Source organism: Ursus arctos, unplaced genomic scaffold, assembly GCF_023065955.2.
Source record: "Ursus arctos isolate Adak ecotype North America unplaced genomic scaffold, UrsArc2.0 scaffold_3, whole genome shotgun sequence".
NCBI classification, from domain to species: domain Eukaryota; kingdom Metazoa; phylum Chordata; class Mammalia; order Carnivora; family Ursidae; genus Ursus; species Ursus arctos.
Window position 1 is genome coordinate 70161718 of NW_026622985.1, and position 20360 is coordinate 70182077.

Consider the following 20360-nt stretch of genomic DNA (forward strand, 5'->3'; position numbering starts at 1 on the left):
TTGGTTTATAGTTTAGCACTGTGTTATCCACAAATATGTGGTAAGAATAGCTCATGCCTTTTGAGCACTTATATTTCACCAGACACTATTCCATGTGCTTAACTTATAGCTCCTCATTTCATCCTCACAATAACCCTATTATTATCCTCATTTTGCAGATAAGGCGCAGTTATAAGCGCACCAGCCTATAGTTACACAGCTAGCAAGCAGCAGAACTGGGATTGAAATCCCAGTCTGGTTCTAAAATCCACACTTTTTTTTTCTTTTTTTCATATTATTTAAGTAGGCTCCACTCAAACTCATGACTCTGAGATCAAGAGTCACATGCTCTACCAACTGAGCCAGCCAGGAGCCCCCTAAAACCCACACTCTTAACCACTATTCTAAACTCAATCTTGGAGATGTCTTGTTCCCTGTTTGATGGGTATATCAGTTTTGAAAGGTCTGGGCTGCAGGTGACAGAAATCCTGGCTAACAGTGTCTGGAACAAGTATTTTTTCACAAAATAAGAAATCTGGGGGGCGCCTGGGTGGCTCAGTCGTTAAGCGTCTGCCTTCAGCTCAGGTCATGATCCCAGCGTTCTGGAATTGAGCCCCACATCAGGCTCACTGCTCAGCGGGAAGCCTGCTTCTCCCTCTCCCACTCCCCCTGCTTGTGTTCCCTCTCTCACTGACTCTCTCTTTGTCAAAATAAATAAATAAAATCTTTAAAAAAAAAAAGAAATCTGGAAACAGGGGTCTGTCTAGGCAATGGTGCTGTAGCTCAGCAATGTCAAAGCCAACTTCTCTCCTCATGGTCACAAGATGGTTAGCTCTCTGCTGGGCATTATATATGAAATCAAGAAAGCAAGAAGTAGGAAGGGATGGCACCAGCTTATTAGATCTTTTTAACCAGGAACATAAACTCTTTCCCAGAAGTCCCCAACAGACTTTAGCTTAACTTCGTTGCCAGAATGACATCACAGGGCCATGTTTGGCTGCAAAGGAGTCTGGGAAAGCAGTATTTCTCTTCTCTAGCCCCAAGAGTGGAGGCAGGCAGAGGAATATCTGGTTGACAACAGGTGCTGGCTTAGCCAGCCAACAGTGTTGGCCACAGGAGTTTGGTTTGGTTAGGAAAATACCAAAAGAACTTCATCATACAGTGTGTCACCCATGCCATGACCCAAGGAAAGTTAAACAGCAACAATTAAAGTTGGCCACAAAACCAAAACTAAACTGTAGAACTTCTATTGCCTTTTTAAAGTGTCTGTTTCTATCCATTTCCATATGTGAAATGTCTCACTCTTTCCCTGATCAAACCTATCTGGGTAGTATGTAAAAACTCATAATTTGATACTCACACATTCAGATACTTTTACATGCTATTCCTACTTATTTTTATAAAATGTATCTCCTTACTCAGGGTTAATAAGTCAAAATGACAATTTTTAATACAGTTTCAAAACTGGATTGAAATTTGTCAGAAACTAGAAACTAGGAAACTTCAGTGCTGAAAATACATAATACATTATTTAGATTTATAATCTGTTTTCCAGTTTGTACTGGCTCTTCTGGGTCTTTCTACTACTTTAATTGTATTTTTTTTCTTTTATGTTTTTATCATGGCACACAAACTCAGAAAACCTGTTAAGGAAACTATATAATGCAATCTAAATATCCAGTTAACATATTGCTATGGAAACCAGGAAACAGAAACAGCACTCTAGTCATTCCTTTGGACAACATAGTTAACTCTGTGTGTGTGTGTGTGTGTGTGTGTGTGTGTGTGTGTGTGTGAATACATTAGTTTATTCACCTTTAATTGGAAGTTGGTACTTAAGCCCAAATCTATAACTGATCTGTCCATAAATAGGACCAGTGCTGTCCAACCTGTAAATCAGCATTTAATAACCATATAACCAATATGGTTAGATAAACAATAACCACAGTCATTGTTAAATTATGCCACGTGATATCAGGAAATCTTCAGTAGGGTTGTGTTGTTTATTTAGCCTTGCCAGGCTTCAGCCTTTTGGCCTGGTATAAAGAACACCTGACTGGGATTTGAGAACTGGGTTCTAACCTCACCTCCTTTACCAACCAATTGTGTGACCTTCTTAGGAACTCTTAGGGACTCAGGTTCCTCATCTGCAAAATGGTTCAATGCAGAGCTCTAGTATTATGTAATAGGAAAGTTCCTTTTCCACAAAATTGGGGAATCATGAGATAATTACTTTTGAGGATTGAAATTGCTCTGTGTAGTCTCTGAGAAAGTGCCTGGCACATAGTAAGCTTTCAGGACAAGCACAACTATTCTTATTATACTTTTCTATTTTTCATTCTGCAGTAAATAATTCCTGAACCTGCACAGTAAATGTTTTGTCCCATGACTCAATAACAGATGCCATTGTCTGACAAGCCCTTATGCAAGTCAGAAAGGAGAATGTTAAAACCTAACAGGCAATGCTGTTCCTTAGATTCTGTTACCTTTGAGGGGTTATTTTCTCTCTAAGGTTAATGTCAATTTTGATAGACATGTGAAGTATAAAAAAGTTATCCTAACACAATCCTAATTCACCAGGCCACCACAACCCCACATTTTTTTTTTGTCATAGGATTTCAACATTCAAGAATTAAACTTTTGTTCTGTTTTGCTTGTTCATTGCTGTTTGCCTAGTTATTTAATCAGCCTGTTTCCTGCTATTTAAAAAAAAATGAAAAGCTGAAGTTTCCTCAGGGCTAAACTCCTGTGTTGTTCTTCCTTCCAGAAATCTGAGTTATTACAGTAGGGGATAATCGTTGCATAATGAAATCGTTGGGACAATTCTCCATCCACTCCTACCTCAGTCTCTGACAATGAATTCCTTGTCTCTGTGGTGTCCAACTCTCTCTATCCCGCTCGGTGCCCAGCGGCTAACGTAGCCGTGGGAGAGACTGGGAACTGGGCGTCGCGTTTTTCCCGCCGGCAGCGCGCGGGGGTGCGTGCGCGGAGTGTGCGCGGAGTGTGCGCCCCTGGCGTTCTGCGCGCCGGCTGACGCTCGCCGCGCGAGCACCAGGAGGGGGAGACTCGGAGTCGCTTCTCTCCGCTGTGCTAACTTCAAACTGCCCGGACTGGGGGAGTTGAGAGCGCGCAGACAGGGGGAGAAAACTTCTTCTCCACCTAGAAAGTTTCACCTTGGCGGGGGCGGGGGAGGGGCGGGAGGAAACGCGACCCCCGCGGGGACTGGCGCGGCGCGCGGGCGGCAGGAAGGGCGGGGGCCGATTTCCCCCTCTGGGTGGTGCCAGTCCCCACCTCAGCGGTCCTAGGACCGGCGGACGAGGCGGCCGACCCCGCGCGAGACAGACGGACACGTGCTGGGGCGGGCAGGCGGGCGAGCGCCTCGGTCGGGTCGCCCGGCCGTGCTTCCCGCCTGGACGCGCCCGGGGCGGCCACGGGCCGCGCGCGCCGATGCCCGGCTGAGTCACCCGCCGGGTAGCGCGCGGGTGAGAAAGGGCGGAGGGAGCGCGGCCGGCTGACGGACCGGGCACTCGGCTCGGCCCCGCCGCAGGTGACCCGGACGCTCTCGCCGCCCGGAGCGCTCCAAGCGCTTTGTGACCAGATGCGGAACCCAGCGGCTGGCGCGAGCCAGATGCGGGGCGACAGCTGACTTGAGGCGGGGAGGCGCGGAGCACGCGGGTGGTCTCTGCGCGACTGACTTCTCCGCGGTTCTCGGACACCGCAAGGTAAAGCTACAGCTCGCTTCAGACCCCGCACCCCACCCTTCGGCCCCAGCGTTCTGTTCTTTGTTCCCCTGAGAGACCTGAGAGCTGTTCCAAAGGGCATGACCAGGGAGGTGGGCGAGTTAGGGGCTTCAGAAACGGAAGGGATGTGGCGAGGGAGAGGTGTAAACTAGAGTGGGGCTTTTCGTTTTAGGGGTTTGCTTCTGACGGCCACCTGTATGACTCAGGAGAGAGGGTCGTTGGAGTGAGGGGTGATGTATGACTGTTATGGCCGGGCAAGTTTCAAGACTGTGATCTGACTCAGCCCTTAGAGAAGGGATTTGGTCACCCTGTCCCAGGGTGATGAGGCAGGCAAGATTCGAGCCGAGTGGGTTTCCTTGTTCCCAACCCTGCTTTATCTGTAATACGTGCGGGTCTTTCCAACGGGCAGGTGTTTTGTGAAGGTCTGAATTCTACATTTCTGGCAAATACACAGGGCTTGTGATCCATCATTTTCAATCTTACCTTATCTCTTTGCTGGGGCTACTTGGAGGACATCTATCTTATTAGGTGAACTAGATTATAACCAGAGGTCGGGCAGTCTAGCTAGTACTGGTATTGACCCAATAATTTAAGTACCAATGAAAGTATTTTCACCGACCATTGCCAATACAGGATTTACTCTAAAGTATGGTTTCCCATTTCATACCGTTTATGTTTAAAAGAGCCATTTACTAATTTGGCATTTGGAGAGATTTTCAGGGGCTCATGCATGAATAGTTGTCCAGTGTATTTTACCTTATCACAGTTTTATGTTCAGAGGAGCTCTGGGGCAGAATGAAATATTGTCAACTCTCTTAGGCAAAATAATCAGGATACTATAATTGCCAAGTTAAGATGGTCAATGAATATGAGAGGATTGTAAAAACTGACATTAGAGTGAATGTAGACTATATGGACCCTCTCTTGAATTTTAAAAACACGGTTCACATTTTTGTAAAGTTGGGTGGAGGTTTTTTCTGTCGTTTTCATCAGCCAGACACATGGACATTGCCATGCAAATGGATCCAGAAAAACATAATTTTCCTTTATAGCTAAACTATTATAGCTGACTAATGCATTTTTTCTGCATGAAGATGATCTGAAAATGTTGTACATCATGTTTCTCTGTGCTACTGGGACATAAATTGTGTTTTTATGTAAACTGTTAAGTGCTGCTTAGATTATTTACATGTACATAGCTTTTCTTTCTATCTCTAAGCTTATTGGGCTTTGTTTTAACATGTAAACTTCCATAACAGAACAGAAGTGAGGTGCTTTGGTTACAATCATACACTGCAAATCTGTGATGTATTCAATGTTCATTCTTTTTGAATTGCTGAATAATACCAGTAACACTTACATTACTCTTAAGAAATTTTTGTAGTACCAAAAATGTGTGTGAGTGCCTATAAAATATACTGGTGTTTTAGAAAATCTGTTCAGGTTTCAAACTTAACTGTTCATAAGCCTATAATTACTAACCTAAATATATTTTGATTTTAATGTGATGGACTTTATAGCATATAGAAGATGATCTGCTGAGTACTACGTTTTCAAAGATTGCTTTGTTCTTAATACATCACAGTAAGGGTTTACATTAGATGTAAACTCTATGCCTTCAGAATTAATGAGTGAGGTTTATCTGAATGATAAAGATATACAAGATTAACCACAGCAAGTCAATATGAAAGCTGATAATATTTTCATGACTTTTAAAACTACAATAAAAGGAAAATGACACTTTTCTAAGTGGGAAAAATACACATTTTATAAATTCCTTAACACTGTACAAGCATATGTTCCACTATAATCCTGACATTTTTAAATTTTGTCTTAATATGGGTTAGACTAAGAAATACATTTCAAAAGTCAGTTTTCTTTGTTGGTTAAAAAAATAATTCAAAATAACAATCTAATTTTCCTTTTACAAATCTATATAATAGCCTCAAATAAACTTTTTCTCAAATATGGTCATCTCAAAACAGAATGAATAACTCAAAAGGGTTATTCCTTTCAAGACACACAACTTTCTCTAGGTGACTGCACCAGTGCCTATGGTGACACACCCATGAAAAGTACACGGCTCCATACACATACACATTCACAGCACTTGCCATCTTTCTGCCCCTTCCTCCTCATCCCTTCCCGTCGGTTGGGTCAGAGTTGCTTTCAAACCCCCATTTTAAAACTCTAATTTCATGGTTTCTTCTTTGCTGTCATTAGGCTCACCAGAGCCAGCTATGCTTTCTTTTCCCCATCATCCCTAATATTTTCCTTGGGCTGCTATGCTTGTTAATGGGATACCAAATTTCCTAATTGTGCTGCCTTAAGGGAAGAAAATATGAAGAAACTCAAGTACCAGGAAATTAACCTCCTTTACCTCGTTGGTATATGTTGAAACTGGTGTTTTTGACATAGAGCCCTCAGGGCAATTTTCTCATGGGCTTTGCTCAATGCAAAATAAATAGTAACCGCTTAGTAATGAATGATAAATATACTGACTAATGTCAATTTAGGATCACTTTGATTCCCTTTTCTTAACTGGCACTGAGTTGCTGCCATTCTCACATTTCCCTCACCAAAAATAGCTAAGAACTGTATGTTGAGCATCATATGTGTTTGGTACTAGAGAAATATTTTTAAGAAAGGGAGAAACGAAATCTCTGCCCTTGAAGTTTACAGTCTAGATATTCAGATAAATAACACATATAAAATAGAACCAAAATCCATAATTTTTTTAAAAGATTTTATTTATTTATTTGACAGAGAGAGAGAGCCAGCGAGAGAGGGAACACAGGCAGGGGGAGTGGGAGAGGAAGAAGCAGGCTCCCAGTGGAGGAGCCTGATGTGGGGCTCGATCCCAGGACTCTGGGATCACACCCTGAGCTGAAGGCAGACGCTTAATGACTGAGCCACCCAGGAGCCCCCAAAATCCATAATTATTAAGGGGATGTAACATGAAAATGACATTAGAAATCATCCCATTTAAATAATAGAAATATTTTTAAAAATCTGAAGATGGGAACTTAAAGACCTCTTAAAATTTTCAAGGTGTTTCTGAGTATATCCTCTTTCTGATACTACAACAACCTTACAAAATAGACACAGCTGATACCAATATTGTAACCTTTCCTGCCTTTAGGTAAGGAAACTGTGTTTGCACCTAGCCTCCATGCTGTCTCGACAGCACCTCTGCCCAGCCATCAGTAAAGGTTAACTATTTGAAGCATTTTCTGCTGAAGCACAGTTTGGGATCCTTAGGTTAGTGATAATGATGAATGTAACATTTCTGGTCTCTAGAGTTTTTCTCACCTTCTGTTTCTCCAGTTCTCCTTTTTGTTCTTTCTCTTTTTTGTAGCAAAGCATACCAGAAAAAGCCTTCATTCATATGTGTGAGGCATTCTGCTCCTGTTATCAGATTAAGAGCTGTGAGTAATTTTGTAATCTATCCTACTATCACAAAGCCCATTCTCAGATATCTCTTCAGCTGTGTTTAACAGTTTAGTATATTCCCCTTGGGATTTGTTTCAATAAAAACATCCAATAAAATCTTACTACAGATCCTTTGCTTTTCAAGGGACAAAATGAAGAAAGTGTTTTTATAAGCTGTAAAATGTAATTGAGAGAAAAATCACATGTGTGGTATTTGTAGCAGGAGGTATGAGCTCAGTGGGGGGAAAAAAACAGTTAACTGATTGTATATCCAGGTATACATATTTCTTCTATGATTGTGTAAATTTGCACAAGTACATTTATGCAGGTTACACATGTTGTTTTTAATTTCTGTAATAAATTGTGTAGCTATAGAGTCCCTAAAATTCATATTAAAAGCCTATGAGCCATATAGGGGCTCTGTTGGTAGAGCATGAGACTTTAGATCTTGGGTTTGTAAGTTCCAGCCCCACGTTGGGTATAGAGACTACTTAAAAATAAATAAAATCTTAAAAAAAAAAAAAGAGCCTAGGGGTCATATAAATTATATAATGATCCATAGAATTTGAAAATGTATTTCTCCTGGGGTGCCTGGTGGCTCAGTCGGTTAAGCGTCTGCTCAGGTCATGATCCTGAGTCCTGGAATTGAGCCCCATATCAGGCTTCCTGCTCAGTGGGGAGTCTGCTTCTCCCTTTGGCTCTGCTCCCCCCCAGCTTGTGCTCCCACTCTCTCTCTCTCTCTCTCTCTCACTCTCTCACTCTCATAAAATGAATAAAGATCTTTTTTTTAAAAAAGAAAGAAAATGTATTTCTTCTAATACAACAAAGTATATTATGAATATGATCAGGGCAGTTATGAAATGTAGTCAGATAATCACAAGTTCTAGAGAAAGCCAGGTTCCTATACTCCTAAGAATGTGATTGAGGATTTAGTCTTTCAGGATAATTTATTGAGCACCTACCAGCCATAAGTCTAGACTCTGGCAAAGCAGTAGAGAGTAAGACAGACTAAGATCTCTAAGATTATGATGCTCCATTCTATATTGAGGAAGGCAAACAACAAATAAAATACATAAATAAAAATGTGTTTGTGAGTGGTGATAAGAACTGCAAGGAAGCAAAGTGAGGACTGTCAAGGATAAGAGAGGGTGGAGTGGTAATTGAAAAATTCAGTAATAGTCAGAGAAGGCTTCACTTTGAAGGTGGCCTTTGAACTACAACCTGAAGGAGATAAGATAATGAGCTGTGTGGATACCTGGAGCAGGGCTTCTACTTTGCACTTCTCGGGAGTGCCATTCTCATTTTGTTGTCTCTGGAACTGTGCAATGCACAGCCTGCACAGCTCTACTCGGAGCCTCTGATCTTATATGGGAAGTACCTGAACAGTGCCTGCCATAGTTTATTGCAGTCTCAAAGGTGACAATGAAGGAGTGGCCCACATCCCTTAGTTTATGGTATATGGAAGAAGCAAAACCATGGTATTTTCCTGTGTTCACCTGGTGCCATGTCCGCATGCCATCCTTGATCAAGGTTATTGATCCAGTTTTCCTTCTTCTTTTCTACCCTGTGAGCCGAGCTCAAAATGGTTTGTTGAGAGTAATACCTGCAGCTTTTGTCTCCGGTCCCTTCCATAGTAAATATCTGGAGACAGCAAAGCAGACAGTTGCTATCTATGTATGCAGCCTGTGTTTGCCGTGTCCTTCTTTCTTTCTTCTCTCTCTCCTTTCTTTTCCCTTTCCAGTGTTAAACCACTGTGTTGGATTTTCTTCTGCATTTCTTCCTGCCCCTTTATGCCCTGCCCAGGTCCTATATCAAGATTTGCAAACAGAAAAAAAAAAGAAAGCAAGCAAGCCAGCCAGCCCAAGAAGGGGCACCTGGCTGGCTTAGTCAGCAGAACAGGCGACTCAGTCTCAGGGTTGTGAGTTTGAGCCCTGCATGGACCATAGAGATTATTAAGAAAAAAAGAAAAGAAAAAAAAGATTTGCAGCAGGTAACCTAAATGAATGAAACTAACCATTTCACTAGAGACCAACAGCCTGCTTAGAAAAAGCCCCACCTAACAGGAGGCAGCCAGCATTTGCCATGAAGCCCAGTATGTGGCATGGGCCCCTGTGGTTGTGTCTTTCAAATTTTCAGGAGAAGCTAGAAACCTCTCTGCTTTAAAATGTTGACTCAGCATCTTTAAAACTGTGTGCAGGATAGACAAAAAGTCTGTGTGCCAGATTTGGCTTCTGGTGGTCTTGTTTGCAATCCTTAGCCATGACTATACCTGCCTATTGGTCCCCTGTGTCACCTTCAGGTGTTGTTAAATTCAGCAGCATGCATGGCCAAAGAGTCCCAGAGCCACTTCTGCCGTGTGTTTTATCTTCTAGAGTTCTCAAATTTTTCCTCCCTCTAGAAAATTAGCTTAGCAATTAAAAAAAAAAAAGATATATAATTCATCACCCATTAGCATATACTCGTTTTTCTAAACTTATCAACCAATGTACTTTCTATCAAGCTATGTATATTTGTGAACTAAAGGGTAATCTACTTTTTTCATTCTTAACGTGATGCAATCACTTTCTGAAACCTCAATTCATCATTAACTTTATGCATAGGTTTCATTTCCAAGTTCTCATTCAGGATAAACTCCCTCTTTGGAATACTGGTGCTTTTGGTTTGTTTTGCTTTGTTTTAGAACTGCCTGAACTTCACTAGTTGTTATTTCTCTACCATTGAAATTCAAAACGTGTACAGCATTGGTTTCAAGGGCCCTTTAGAAGCCACCAGATCAGTATGGCAATCTATTTTTCCAAAGGAATGAAAGCTCACAGGTTGTGCACTGACTTGTCTCTTTTAATCCTAAAAACTCAGTGAAATGCCCAGGCTAGTGGCCTTCCAGAAGGCCATTGTGTTAGAACGGAAGATTATGTACTGTATTTCTTCTTACTATTTTAAATGCAAATATAGTAATATATCATGAAATAGTGCACATATTAATATCAGTGCCTTTTTCCTGTTTTGAAGTGATCCCATATTCCCTGATAGTTGGATCTAAAATCCCAGTCCAGTTTTGAAGTTGTATGTAAGAAAAAAGAATTGACTTGAAGGAACTGAAAAGTACTGCAATTTTTCCATAAGACCATGGGATGTTTCTAATTTTTAATATTTAATTGAAAATTTCAAGAAGAACATTCAAAGCTGGAGACCTTTGAAATACAGTTGACCCTTGAACAACATGGGGTCTAGGGGCACTGACCTGCTGCACAGCCAAAAATCTGCATATAAATTTTGACTCCCCCAAAACTTAACTACTAGTAGTCTACTGTTGACTGGAAATCTTACCAGTAACAAACAGGCAGTTAACTAACGCATGTTATGTTACATGTATTATATACTGTATTCTTACAGTAAAGTGAAAAAATGTTAAGAAAATCATAAGAAAGAGAAAATACATTTACAGTACTATACTGTATAAGTGGACCCATGCAGTTCCAACCATGTTGTTGAAGGGTCAGCTGTAATGTAGTCTTCACAAGGCAGAGAAAGAGAGAAGTGGGGTAAATTTGTTTAACAGAAGGCAGGTTGTCTCCTTTAAAGTCTAATCATGTGAGAAAGGAAAATCCAGACAAGTTTTGGGTCCATAAGACAATTCAAGCAATCTTTAAAAATAAGTTTTGGCTTTTCTTAAGACCAATGTGTGTTTAGACCAACATTTTAGCTCTTAAAATTTAAACCTAGGGGTCTTTTAAAGGAAATTTAATCCATGTGTTTTTGATTCACTAAATCCTAAATCATTACCCATAAACTGTATGTCTCTCTAAGCTCTTTGATGTCTAAGAAATCTTTGAAGCCATGTAAGGCCTTTTTGTTCCACAAGAATAGGAAGTTGGTTTCTGCTAAGGGTCAGTAAACAGCATCTTCAAAAATCTGAATTAGGTCTAAAATCTCACAACCATAACAGAATGAATATTTGAATGAGTGCTAATGCAGTTTTCTGATGCAATGTGAAAAATGTGAGTACTTTTGAAGACCCAGTAGTATTTAGTTTTAATCCTTACTAACTCCAAGGAAATTATTTTGGCACCACTCCTTTTTCTATTGTAAAAAAAGATGCAGTCCAAATATTTATCATTTTATCCTAACACACAGTAGGTACTCAGTAAATGTTTTGTTGAATGTTAAATAAATGACTTTTTCTTCTGCCCAGAACCTTGCAGCTAATGTCAGTCTTTCTATTCAACAGCAGTATCCATCTGTCATGTCTCAGAATGAATCTATTCTGAGTCAGTGACCTGGTTCGACAAATTTTAAAAATAAGCCATCAAACTAAATATATGACATTTATTGAAATTCATTCTGTACCATGAAGCAACTGCCTTGCAAAGAGTGCTGAAAATAGGAAGGCATTTCTAGGCTAATTAGATTAAATATTCAGTTGTTACCATATGCTTTCTGAAAATTGATTTTTTTTTTCCCCTCTTACTGTTCCTGCCATTCTTCCTCCCACCTTGACATGCTTACTGATTGAAAGCTATGCACAGAAAAGGGCAGGTCGTTTGTATCCACAAGCAAGTTCAAGCAGGCTTAGAAAACGTAATGCTATAATCATAAGTTGCCGAAACGTAGGAGGGAAGAGAGGGATACTCAACAATAATGGGGGTGTTGGGTTTTGCTCCAGATTACATAGATGACACATCTTTGAACTCTATTGTGTGGAGAAAAACACCTTCTTACTGTAGTTAGACTTCCTGTTTATGAGTGTGTATTTTCTGGTGACTAGACTTCCCATATGGACTCAGCACAAATATGTAGCTTTAAGTCCCATTGAAATGCACATGATTAAAGTACTGATGGCTATGGAGACAGCAACTCCTTCTCTCTAAAAGAAAGTAGTATTTAGAAGAAAGCATTGTAATAAAACATGGGCATTGAGATCTTTCTTGGTACCATGTTGTGTATTTCTCACTGCTCCCCACATTTTGTCCTCAGAAAACCTTTCCTGATCAAAAGGTGTTGTTTCTATATGACATTAGGGTGATGGAATTTAGTGATTTCTTATATCTTGGTGGGGAGAAAAAGGAAAATTGTGTTATTATGGTCTTTAAGTAGAGGTTCTTTTAGGTGAACCTGAAGGTCTACTGAATATGTATACCACCCTTAAACTTGTTTCGAAACTAAATTACGGATAGCACTGTATAAGGAGTAACTTATTTATATAGTTTTGACATGCTTAAGTTCTATCTCAATGATTGATCAAACCATCAGTAGTAATCATATATCAATATGTGCATATTCAAATTGAGATGATTTTTAAAGCTCTAATTAAAAGTTCTCATAATTTGATAAATAAGCAGCCAAATGCCCTTGTATTTGTACATTTGAAAAACTGTAGTTCAATTTAAGAAGGTTTTTGTGATAACTCTCATGCCACAAATAGAGAAAACAGATAACGAAGGAGAAGAAGTTTTAATGGGGTGTTAGATCAATGAGGTTACAGGAGGGGAGAGGTGGGTGGATATGCTGAGGGGTCATGGGCTTGGGTGCATTGCAAGTAGTGAAAAGTGTCGCAATTAGGAATCAGGCTGCTGCCTTCCAAATAGGAAAAAGCCTTGTCAAAACTGAGTGGGAAATCAAGGGACACTCACAGGAAAATGGTGGAACATGTGATAGGTAAGCAAAGTCTGAACTTCCTCTGTCACATGATTTAATTCTGGGAGAAGCAAGGCTATCATATGCCCAGTCCTAGTCAGGCCTCTTAGTCTATTCTACCCTCAGATACCAGTAAGAATAGCAGCATTATGTAGCAGGAAGCAGAAAGAACTTTTATTCTGAGTGTTCAAGGCATATTCGAAGCATTCTATTAGCTACTCGCAAACACTGCAAATGAAATTCTATATTCTTAGAGGAATTCATAGTATTAAAAGAAAAACCAAGAAAACTTACAAATTTTTAAAAAAGATTTTGAGAGAGAGAAACAGAGAGCACAAGCAGGGGGAGAGGCAGAGGGAGAGGGAGAAGCAGACACCCCACTGAGCTGGGAGCCCGACATGGAGCTCGATTTGGGGCTCAATCCTAGGACCTGGGGATCATGACCTGAGCCAAAGGCATATGCTTAACCATCTGAGCCACCCAGGTGCCCCTACAAATTTTTTACACCATGTTCTTAACTAGAATTTTCTAGTACATCAGCTCATTATAATATATCAATTACTGTTGGGATCAAAAGTTACAGCCTTTAAAACTATATCCATAACTATTCTCCATTGGAATACCGTCTGCTGTGGATATATATTTCTTTCAGGTATATCTCGAGGCTATTTCTTTGGACTTTGATTATCCAGAGTTCATGCTGGAGTATGTGTAGTAATTACATTTGTTCTAAACACAAATTCAGACAGTGGTCTAAAGTTGAGGAAAGCTTATATCAGACTCTGCCTTCACTTTCTGTCTTTTTGCTCCTCTGAGAGTCTTAAATGGGCAGCTGTCACCTGACTGTGGCCTCACATTCAGGTAGAATCCCTTCAGCTCCTGCTACACTGTCCAAGGTTTACTTATGGTCTGACCACTGTCTAATTAAGATAAAGACAGCAAGCAAATAGAATCATTTAGGGCTTGCACAAACCTTTGGGCTTAAAATATTATTACCCTAGCTGGGGTTTTTTTTTATTAAGTATAAAATAGTACAATATATATTTTAAGTTCTATTGAATTATATAAAGAAGCAGCCAAAGTAAAGTTTGTTGACAGAAAAAAGTGTCTTCCTAACAAAAATGAATACACATTTTGGATTTTTCAGAAATTTACTTTCTGTCATGTCAAAATTAAGATACTTCTATATTTTATTTCAGTTTTACTAACATATACTTGGATTGTTTATTGAAGTCTATACATCAGAATTCAATGATTTTAAACATACTTCTGCTCTTCAAAGAACGTACAAAAAAAACTGTTCTTTAAATCACCAGAGGAGTGCAGATAAAACCCCAGACAGTTTCATTAACAGCAATGAAAGGTGACAGCCCTTGAGTCTATGTCATAAGTTGATTAATTACTTCCCAAATGTTATTAAAGATTCTGAATGAATAACTAGACTGGTATTTAGGATTAAGCCTCCCTCACAATTCCTAAGTGGGTTTTAATTTTCAGAGTTAGATGATCATTATATCTGATTCATTTCTTTAACATCTTCAGATTGTTGGTTTTATTGAAAAGAGAGCAAAGTAACTATTTCAGTATGTTTTTCTTTTTCCTGAAATTATTCCTTGCAGATTTCAATAAAATTTGTATCGTAATAAAAATAATCAAATGTTGGCATTGCTCTTTAATAAAGGCCCATAGATCTGATGAGTTATATAATCATACAAGGCACTCACTACCAAGGTCATGATATGGAACCATTTAATTCCCAAATCTACCTTGCTGACTGCTTAGACTCCATTGGAATCAGCATTGTGTATTAGGATAACTATCACCTTAAGCAAACTTTTGTTTTGGTCATTTCCCATTTTCTTCATTCCCACAATGATTTCAAACTTTCACCATTTTCTTAAGCTCTTGAAATCTCTTTGGCTTCCTTTATTCTCCGTGTAATATCTCCCTTTATAGTTTAGAGAATGAACAGAAGCCCAGATGGTTTCCATGCCGCCTGTTGTTACCTCCTTGCTTCTCTCAAATGATAAAATATTCTCTTCAGCCTATGGTCTTTGATTCCATTCTTCCCCAACATCTTCGAGCACCTTGCTCCATTTTTCCCTCCCTCCCAATCCCTCCTATCTTTTAAAATCCCCCCCTTTTTTTCATTCAGCCCTTACTCAATACTGCTTCGAGCCAAAAAGCTCATATGCAGATATCCTTTTTTTTTTTTTTTGGTGCAAATGGTGGTTTATTAAAGCATGGGGACGGGACGCATGGACAGAAAGTGCTGCCTCCTTATGCAGATATCCTGATAGGATTTTTACTCTACAATTACCTTAAGTATTCACTCCTGCTTCTGCCTTATCCTTTAAATAAATTTGGAATTCTTGAAAATAATTTCTTACTCATTGTCTCCACTCTCATTCATTCTTTAATTTATTCTGCTCATGCAGTCTGTTCCCAACTACCAAGAAGATGTCTTCACTCTAATAACCAGCACCCTCCTCATTGCCAAATCTGATGGACACTTTTGTTTTTATCACACTTGACCCCTCTATGAGATTCGACACCATATATATTGCTCCTTTTTTTTGAAATTTCTAGCCTCTGAAATACCAGACTTTCCTATTTACATTTAAAGTTTAGATTTAAACTTTACATCTAAAGTTTGAATTTCTTCTTTCTACATACTAAACATGCCCATAAGGTGATCCACTTAACTCAGTGACTTCAACTACACTGATTGGGCCAGTGGTTCACAATTGCTATGTCTAACTCCCTCCGCTCTAGCGCACCATGCCCACGTTGTTAGCTACCTTATGGACACTTCCACGTGAATGACCAACAGATACCTCAGAGTTATGACCTGAACTATTTTTTTTTTTGCCCCAAAACCTTTCTCTGCCTATTTACCTTACCTTTGTTTATGATACCCAAGATAGACATTTTTTAGCTATCCCTGACTTCTTAGTCTTCCCTATGATCAAAATCCATATTGGATCATTGTCACATAAATTTTATCTCTTTAATATCTTTCTAATCTAGTCTTTTTTCCCTATCATATCCATACTGCCAGAGTCTTTGTTCAGGGTCATTCTTTATTAATTCATTTCATCATCCATTCTTCAACAAATCCTTGCCAAGTTCTATGTAATGGTGCTATGCTAGGGGCTAAAAATGGATCTTTCAGTCTAGTGGGAGATACAGATAAGTAAATCACAACACAACATAATAAAGTCTAAAAAGAAGGCAGGTTTGATATGTGAGCATGTGAAACAGTTTCTAATCCATTCCTAGAGGGTGAGAGATGTATCAGAGAAGGCTTCCTGAAAGAAGTGTCACCTGTGGTAAGACTTGAGGACAGAGTAAGTTAACCAGGTGAAAGTGAGGACAAGAGTATTCTATAAAAAGGGACCCATGTGTGCTGAGACCCAGAACAAGAGAGCACATGGCTTGCTTCACCAATTTTTGGTGAAAGGCAAGGTGGCTAGAGCCTAGATTTCTAGGGAGGCGATGGCAAAAGGCAAGGCTGGAGAGTTAGGCAGAGGCCAAATCGTGCATGGCTTCTAAGCTGTGCTAAGGAGTTCAGCTATTTTTAAAGAACAAAGTGACATAATCACACTGTCATTTTAGAAAGATATCTCTGGGGGCGCATGGGTGGCTCAGTCGTTAAGCGTCTGCCTTTGGCTCAGGGCGTGATCCTGCCGTTCTGGGATCGAGCCCCACATCAGGCTCTTCCACTGGGAGCCTGCTTCTTCCTCTCCCACTCACCCTGCTTGTGTTCCCTCTTTCTCTGGCTGTCTCTGTCAAATAAATAAATCTTTAAAAAAAAAAAAAAAGAAAGAAAGATATTTCTGGTACATTGGGGAATGGATGATCAGAAGCAAGAATGGAGTCGGAATACCAGGTAGGAAGCTGTTGTCATAATCCAGGCAAGAAGTGACACTGCCCTCAACTATTAATGGCAGTGGGGATGGAAGCAGATGGACATATTTAAAACACTGGTAGGTGGGAGTCAAAAATGATGTCCTGGAAAAGTGAGAATGTTACGCATGGAGATAGGATATGGAGTGGTAGAACAAGTTTTCATGGGAGTAAATGGAGGTGCCAGAAGGACATCTGACTATTTATCTCATTTGCCTTCTTCTTCCCAGCTTTGGTGTGCCCCAGCACACAGGCCTCCTCTGCATTCTCCTTTTCTTGGTGGTCTCATCCAGTTTCATGGCTTTTCATACCATCAATATGCAGACAACTTCCCAGTTTAAATTTCTAGTGCAGACCTTTCTCCTTAAATCAAGGACTCAGATATCCAGCTGCATACTCAACATCTCCAATTGGATGCCTAAAAAGTATCTCAAACATGAACAGAACTACATTCCCTGATGGTCACACATTCCTGTGAAGCTTACTGTACCTACCAGCTTCTCCAAGTCAGTAACTGGCAAAATCATCTCTCTGTTACAAAAGTCAAAATATTTGGAGCATCCATGACTTCTTTTTTCTCACACACCTCATCTCCAAATCCATTAGCAAATCCTCATAGCTCTGTCTCCAATATAACCAGAATTCAGCTACCTCTTATCACTCCATCCTCTCTAGCCCAAGCCACTTCCATCACTCACCTGGACTACTGCAGCAGCCTCCTAACTGATCTCACTTCTTCATTTTTACCCTATCCCATTCCCCTGCCACCACCAGTCTTCTTCCACACACAGTCAAGGTGATTCCATTCAAATATATTCACTCCCATGCTCAACGGCTGCAACGGCTCCTCATTTCACTCCAGTAAAACCCCAAGTCTCACAGAGACCTACAAGGCCCTATATGGTCTGATTCTTTGTCCTCTCTGATCTTGTCTCATCTCCTAGACCAGGGTCCAGGCTTATTGGCCCTTTGCTGTGCCTCAGACACACCAGGCATGCTTTCAGTTTGGTCCCTCTTGCCTGTGCAAGAAAAAAAAGAAATCTTTCACATCTCAGATGGCGAAGTCCTCTCCTCCTTCAACTCTTTCCTTAAAAGCCAGCTTCCTAATTTTTCAAAGCCACGGACCTCTCCCACCACCTTCCTTCTGTGTGCTCTTGATTCTGTAACCCTGCTTTCTCTCTCTCTCTCTCTCTTTTTTTTTTTTTTTTTTTGCCAGTAACACTCAACACTCATCAACATGTAACACACCACATGTATAATTTGTTGTCTGGATCTAACTGCTAGAAAGTAAGTTCCACAAGAGCAGGAGTGTTTGTTTTGTTTACTGATGTACACTCACTCCCAAACATCTCCCATATATTAAGTCCTCAATTAATATTTGTCAGATTTAGTCTTAAATAGCTGTTGGACATACAAAACTGGTGCTTGAGAGATGGATTTCTGGACTCTCTGGAAATTAAGAGATGAAGATACGGATCGGAGAGTCTTCATTCTTGTTAATCTTCGTCTTCTATTGCCTGGACAGATGCTGTGACCTTCTGTCATGTCTTCTGCCCTCTAGCTTCTTTCCATTTCAGTCCATTCACCACACTGTCACCAGAATTGTCTAATTCATAGTTATAAGTACTATGCTCGTTTCCATCTCCTGCTTAAAACCTCCCAGTGACTCTTATGGATAAATTGCAGATAAACTATAGATCCCTCAACAGGATGTATGAGGCTTTCTATGATGTGGCCCCAGCCTAATCTTTCAGTTTCATCCATACCCAGCCCAACCCACATAGTCTCTATCCCTGTTACAGCTTCCTGAACAGCCTACACATTCTCTCTGAGGTGCCTAGGTGTATGTCCTATCTGTCCCCTGCTTTTACTATGCCTAAGCAACTCCAACTTAACCTGTGAAACTTGGGTCAAGTAATATCTCCATGCTAACATACTCCTTGGCCCTGCCTCTGTCTGCCACAATTAGCTGTTCCTCCTTCTATGTTCCTTCAGCAGTGTGCACCTGTCTTTATAGCACTTTACAGCACAGTGGGGCAGGAGGCTGGGACTGCCAGTCAGTAAGCAATACCGATATGGTTAAAAAGTTTTTGATTTTTTTAATGCCTTGCCCTGTCTATTCTCATTCTCTGTTTCTCTCTCCCTCAAACATGCATACCCCCTGCATACACACACACACACAACTGCCTTGGATTATTTTTCCTTGAATTGATGAGTTATATAAATGCAGTCCTGAGCAGAGTTGTCTTTAAGTTGTCCTAACCTTTTGGTTTATTGATTTTTCAAGGATCCAAAGTGTTTACTGAGTTTTAGAAATTGGATTTTGTACTTATGTACTTATTTTTCTGTACTGTTCTATTTTTTTAAAAGATTTTATTGATTTATTTGAGAGAGAGAGCACAAGAGTGGGGAGGAGCAGAGAGAGAGGGAGAAGCGGGCTCCCCGCTGAGCCTGAGATCATGACCAGAGCTGAAAGCAAACCCTTAACCAACTGAGCCACCCAGGCATCCCTGTACTGTTCTGTTTTGTTTTGTTGTTTTTTTTTTTTTCATAAGGATAGCTTTTGCTTGGCATTCTCTATCCCTTTGAAAGTATTTTTTATAGAAAGTTTTGTTTGGTTATATTTTATTCTCTGGTTATATATTGATCTCAATATAGTGATATTTATATGCTTTTAGTTTTTCTCCCAATACTGCTAGAATTGCATTATGTTCACCCAAGGGATCCATATCTATATAAAATATGACTAAGTTTGGCTAGTCCTTCCATTCACAGTATTTTTATGATTTCTAAAAGTTTTTTCTACTTTTCCTGAAAAAGAAAATTTTACATACTGACAAAATTTACCTTGAGAAAGATTCCTAGTTCATTCCCCTGGCAGAGAATCTACTTGCTAACTCTGATTTCCAAGAGAGGTTCTCAGGTGTGAGCAAAATAAAACTAAGACCTACCCTAAGAACTAAGTGAAAATAGAGTTGTAGGGTAACACCCACCTCACATGAATTTAACTCCTATTTGGGGGTTAGGGCCTGGCGTTTAGCACCCCTGTGCCTCTCCCCTTGTCTCTCTTTCCCTGGATAGTGGTTTGTCTTTACATGATAGCCACCAGGACATGAAAGGAGTCCACTCACCACCACCATTTCTCACGAGTATTTGATTTCTGCTTTACATAACACCAGAGAGATTGATCAGTTATATAGTCCCAATTCTGAGCACAACTCCTCCCATTTGGAATTTACCATGCCTTGTGCTGTGGACATTTTCAAACACTGAGGGAAGCAAGTGTCTGATTCATTAATAAGTAATGTACCAGCTTCCTCTCTAACTTGTCTCCCTTCAGTGCTTCACATTCTGACTGTTCAGTCAGGTTTATCATATTCCAACCCTGTGTTTGAATATGACTGGAAAAAGTTGCTAAGCTAACTTACGTACTTAGGAAGATGTTTCTCATATGTGATTTGTAGTTTCATGTTATTCACTGTTCCTGGATTAATTGAAGAAAACCTGGTAGCACTTCTGCACAATCTGGACTATAAAATTACCCTTATCCATTAGGCTGAAAATTATTTTGAAGTACTTTTATAGGATTTCAAGCATCTTAGCACTTTCTTTTTTCTTTTTTTTAAGATTTTTTTTATTTATTTGACAGAGATAGAGACAGCCAGA

At 40.0% G+C, this 20360-nt stretch overlaps 2 protein-coding genes across 2 annotated transcripts in view; one reads left to right on the plus strand and one right to left on the minus strand.

Moving 5' to 3' along the window:
• The window catches only part of TFEC (transcription factor EC), a 623128-nt gene extending 620162 nt beyond the window's left edge, over positions 1 to 2966 (minus strand). The window contains exon 1 of the mRNA XM_057304253.1: positions 2821 to 2966. The gene's annotated coding sequence lies outside the window, so the exon portion shown is untranslated. The remainder of the gene's footprint in view (positions 1 to 2820) is intronic.
• Positions 2967 to 3208: 242 nt separating this feature from the next.
• MET (MET proto-oncogene, receptor tyrosine kinase) overlaps positions 3209 to 20360 on the plus strand; it is a 110463-nt gene continuing 93311 nt past the window's right edge. Inside the window, exons 1-2 of the mRNA XM_044387785.3 lie at positions 3209 to 3701; positions 7078 to 7147. Of these exons, the coding sequence (XP_044243720.2) occupies positions 7108 to 7147 (40 nt within the window). The 5' untranslated portion in view covers positions 3209 to 3701; positions 7078 to 7107. The remainder of the gene's footprint in view (positions 3702 to 7077; positions 7148 to 20360) is intronic.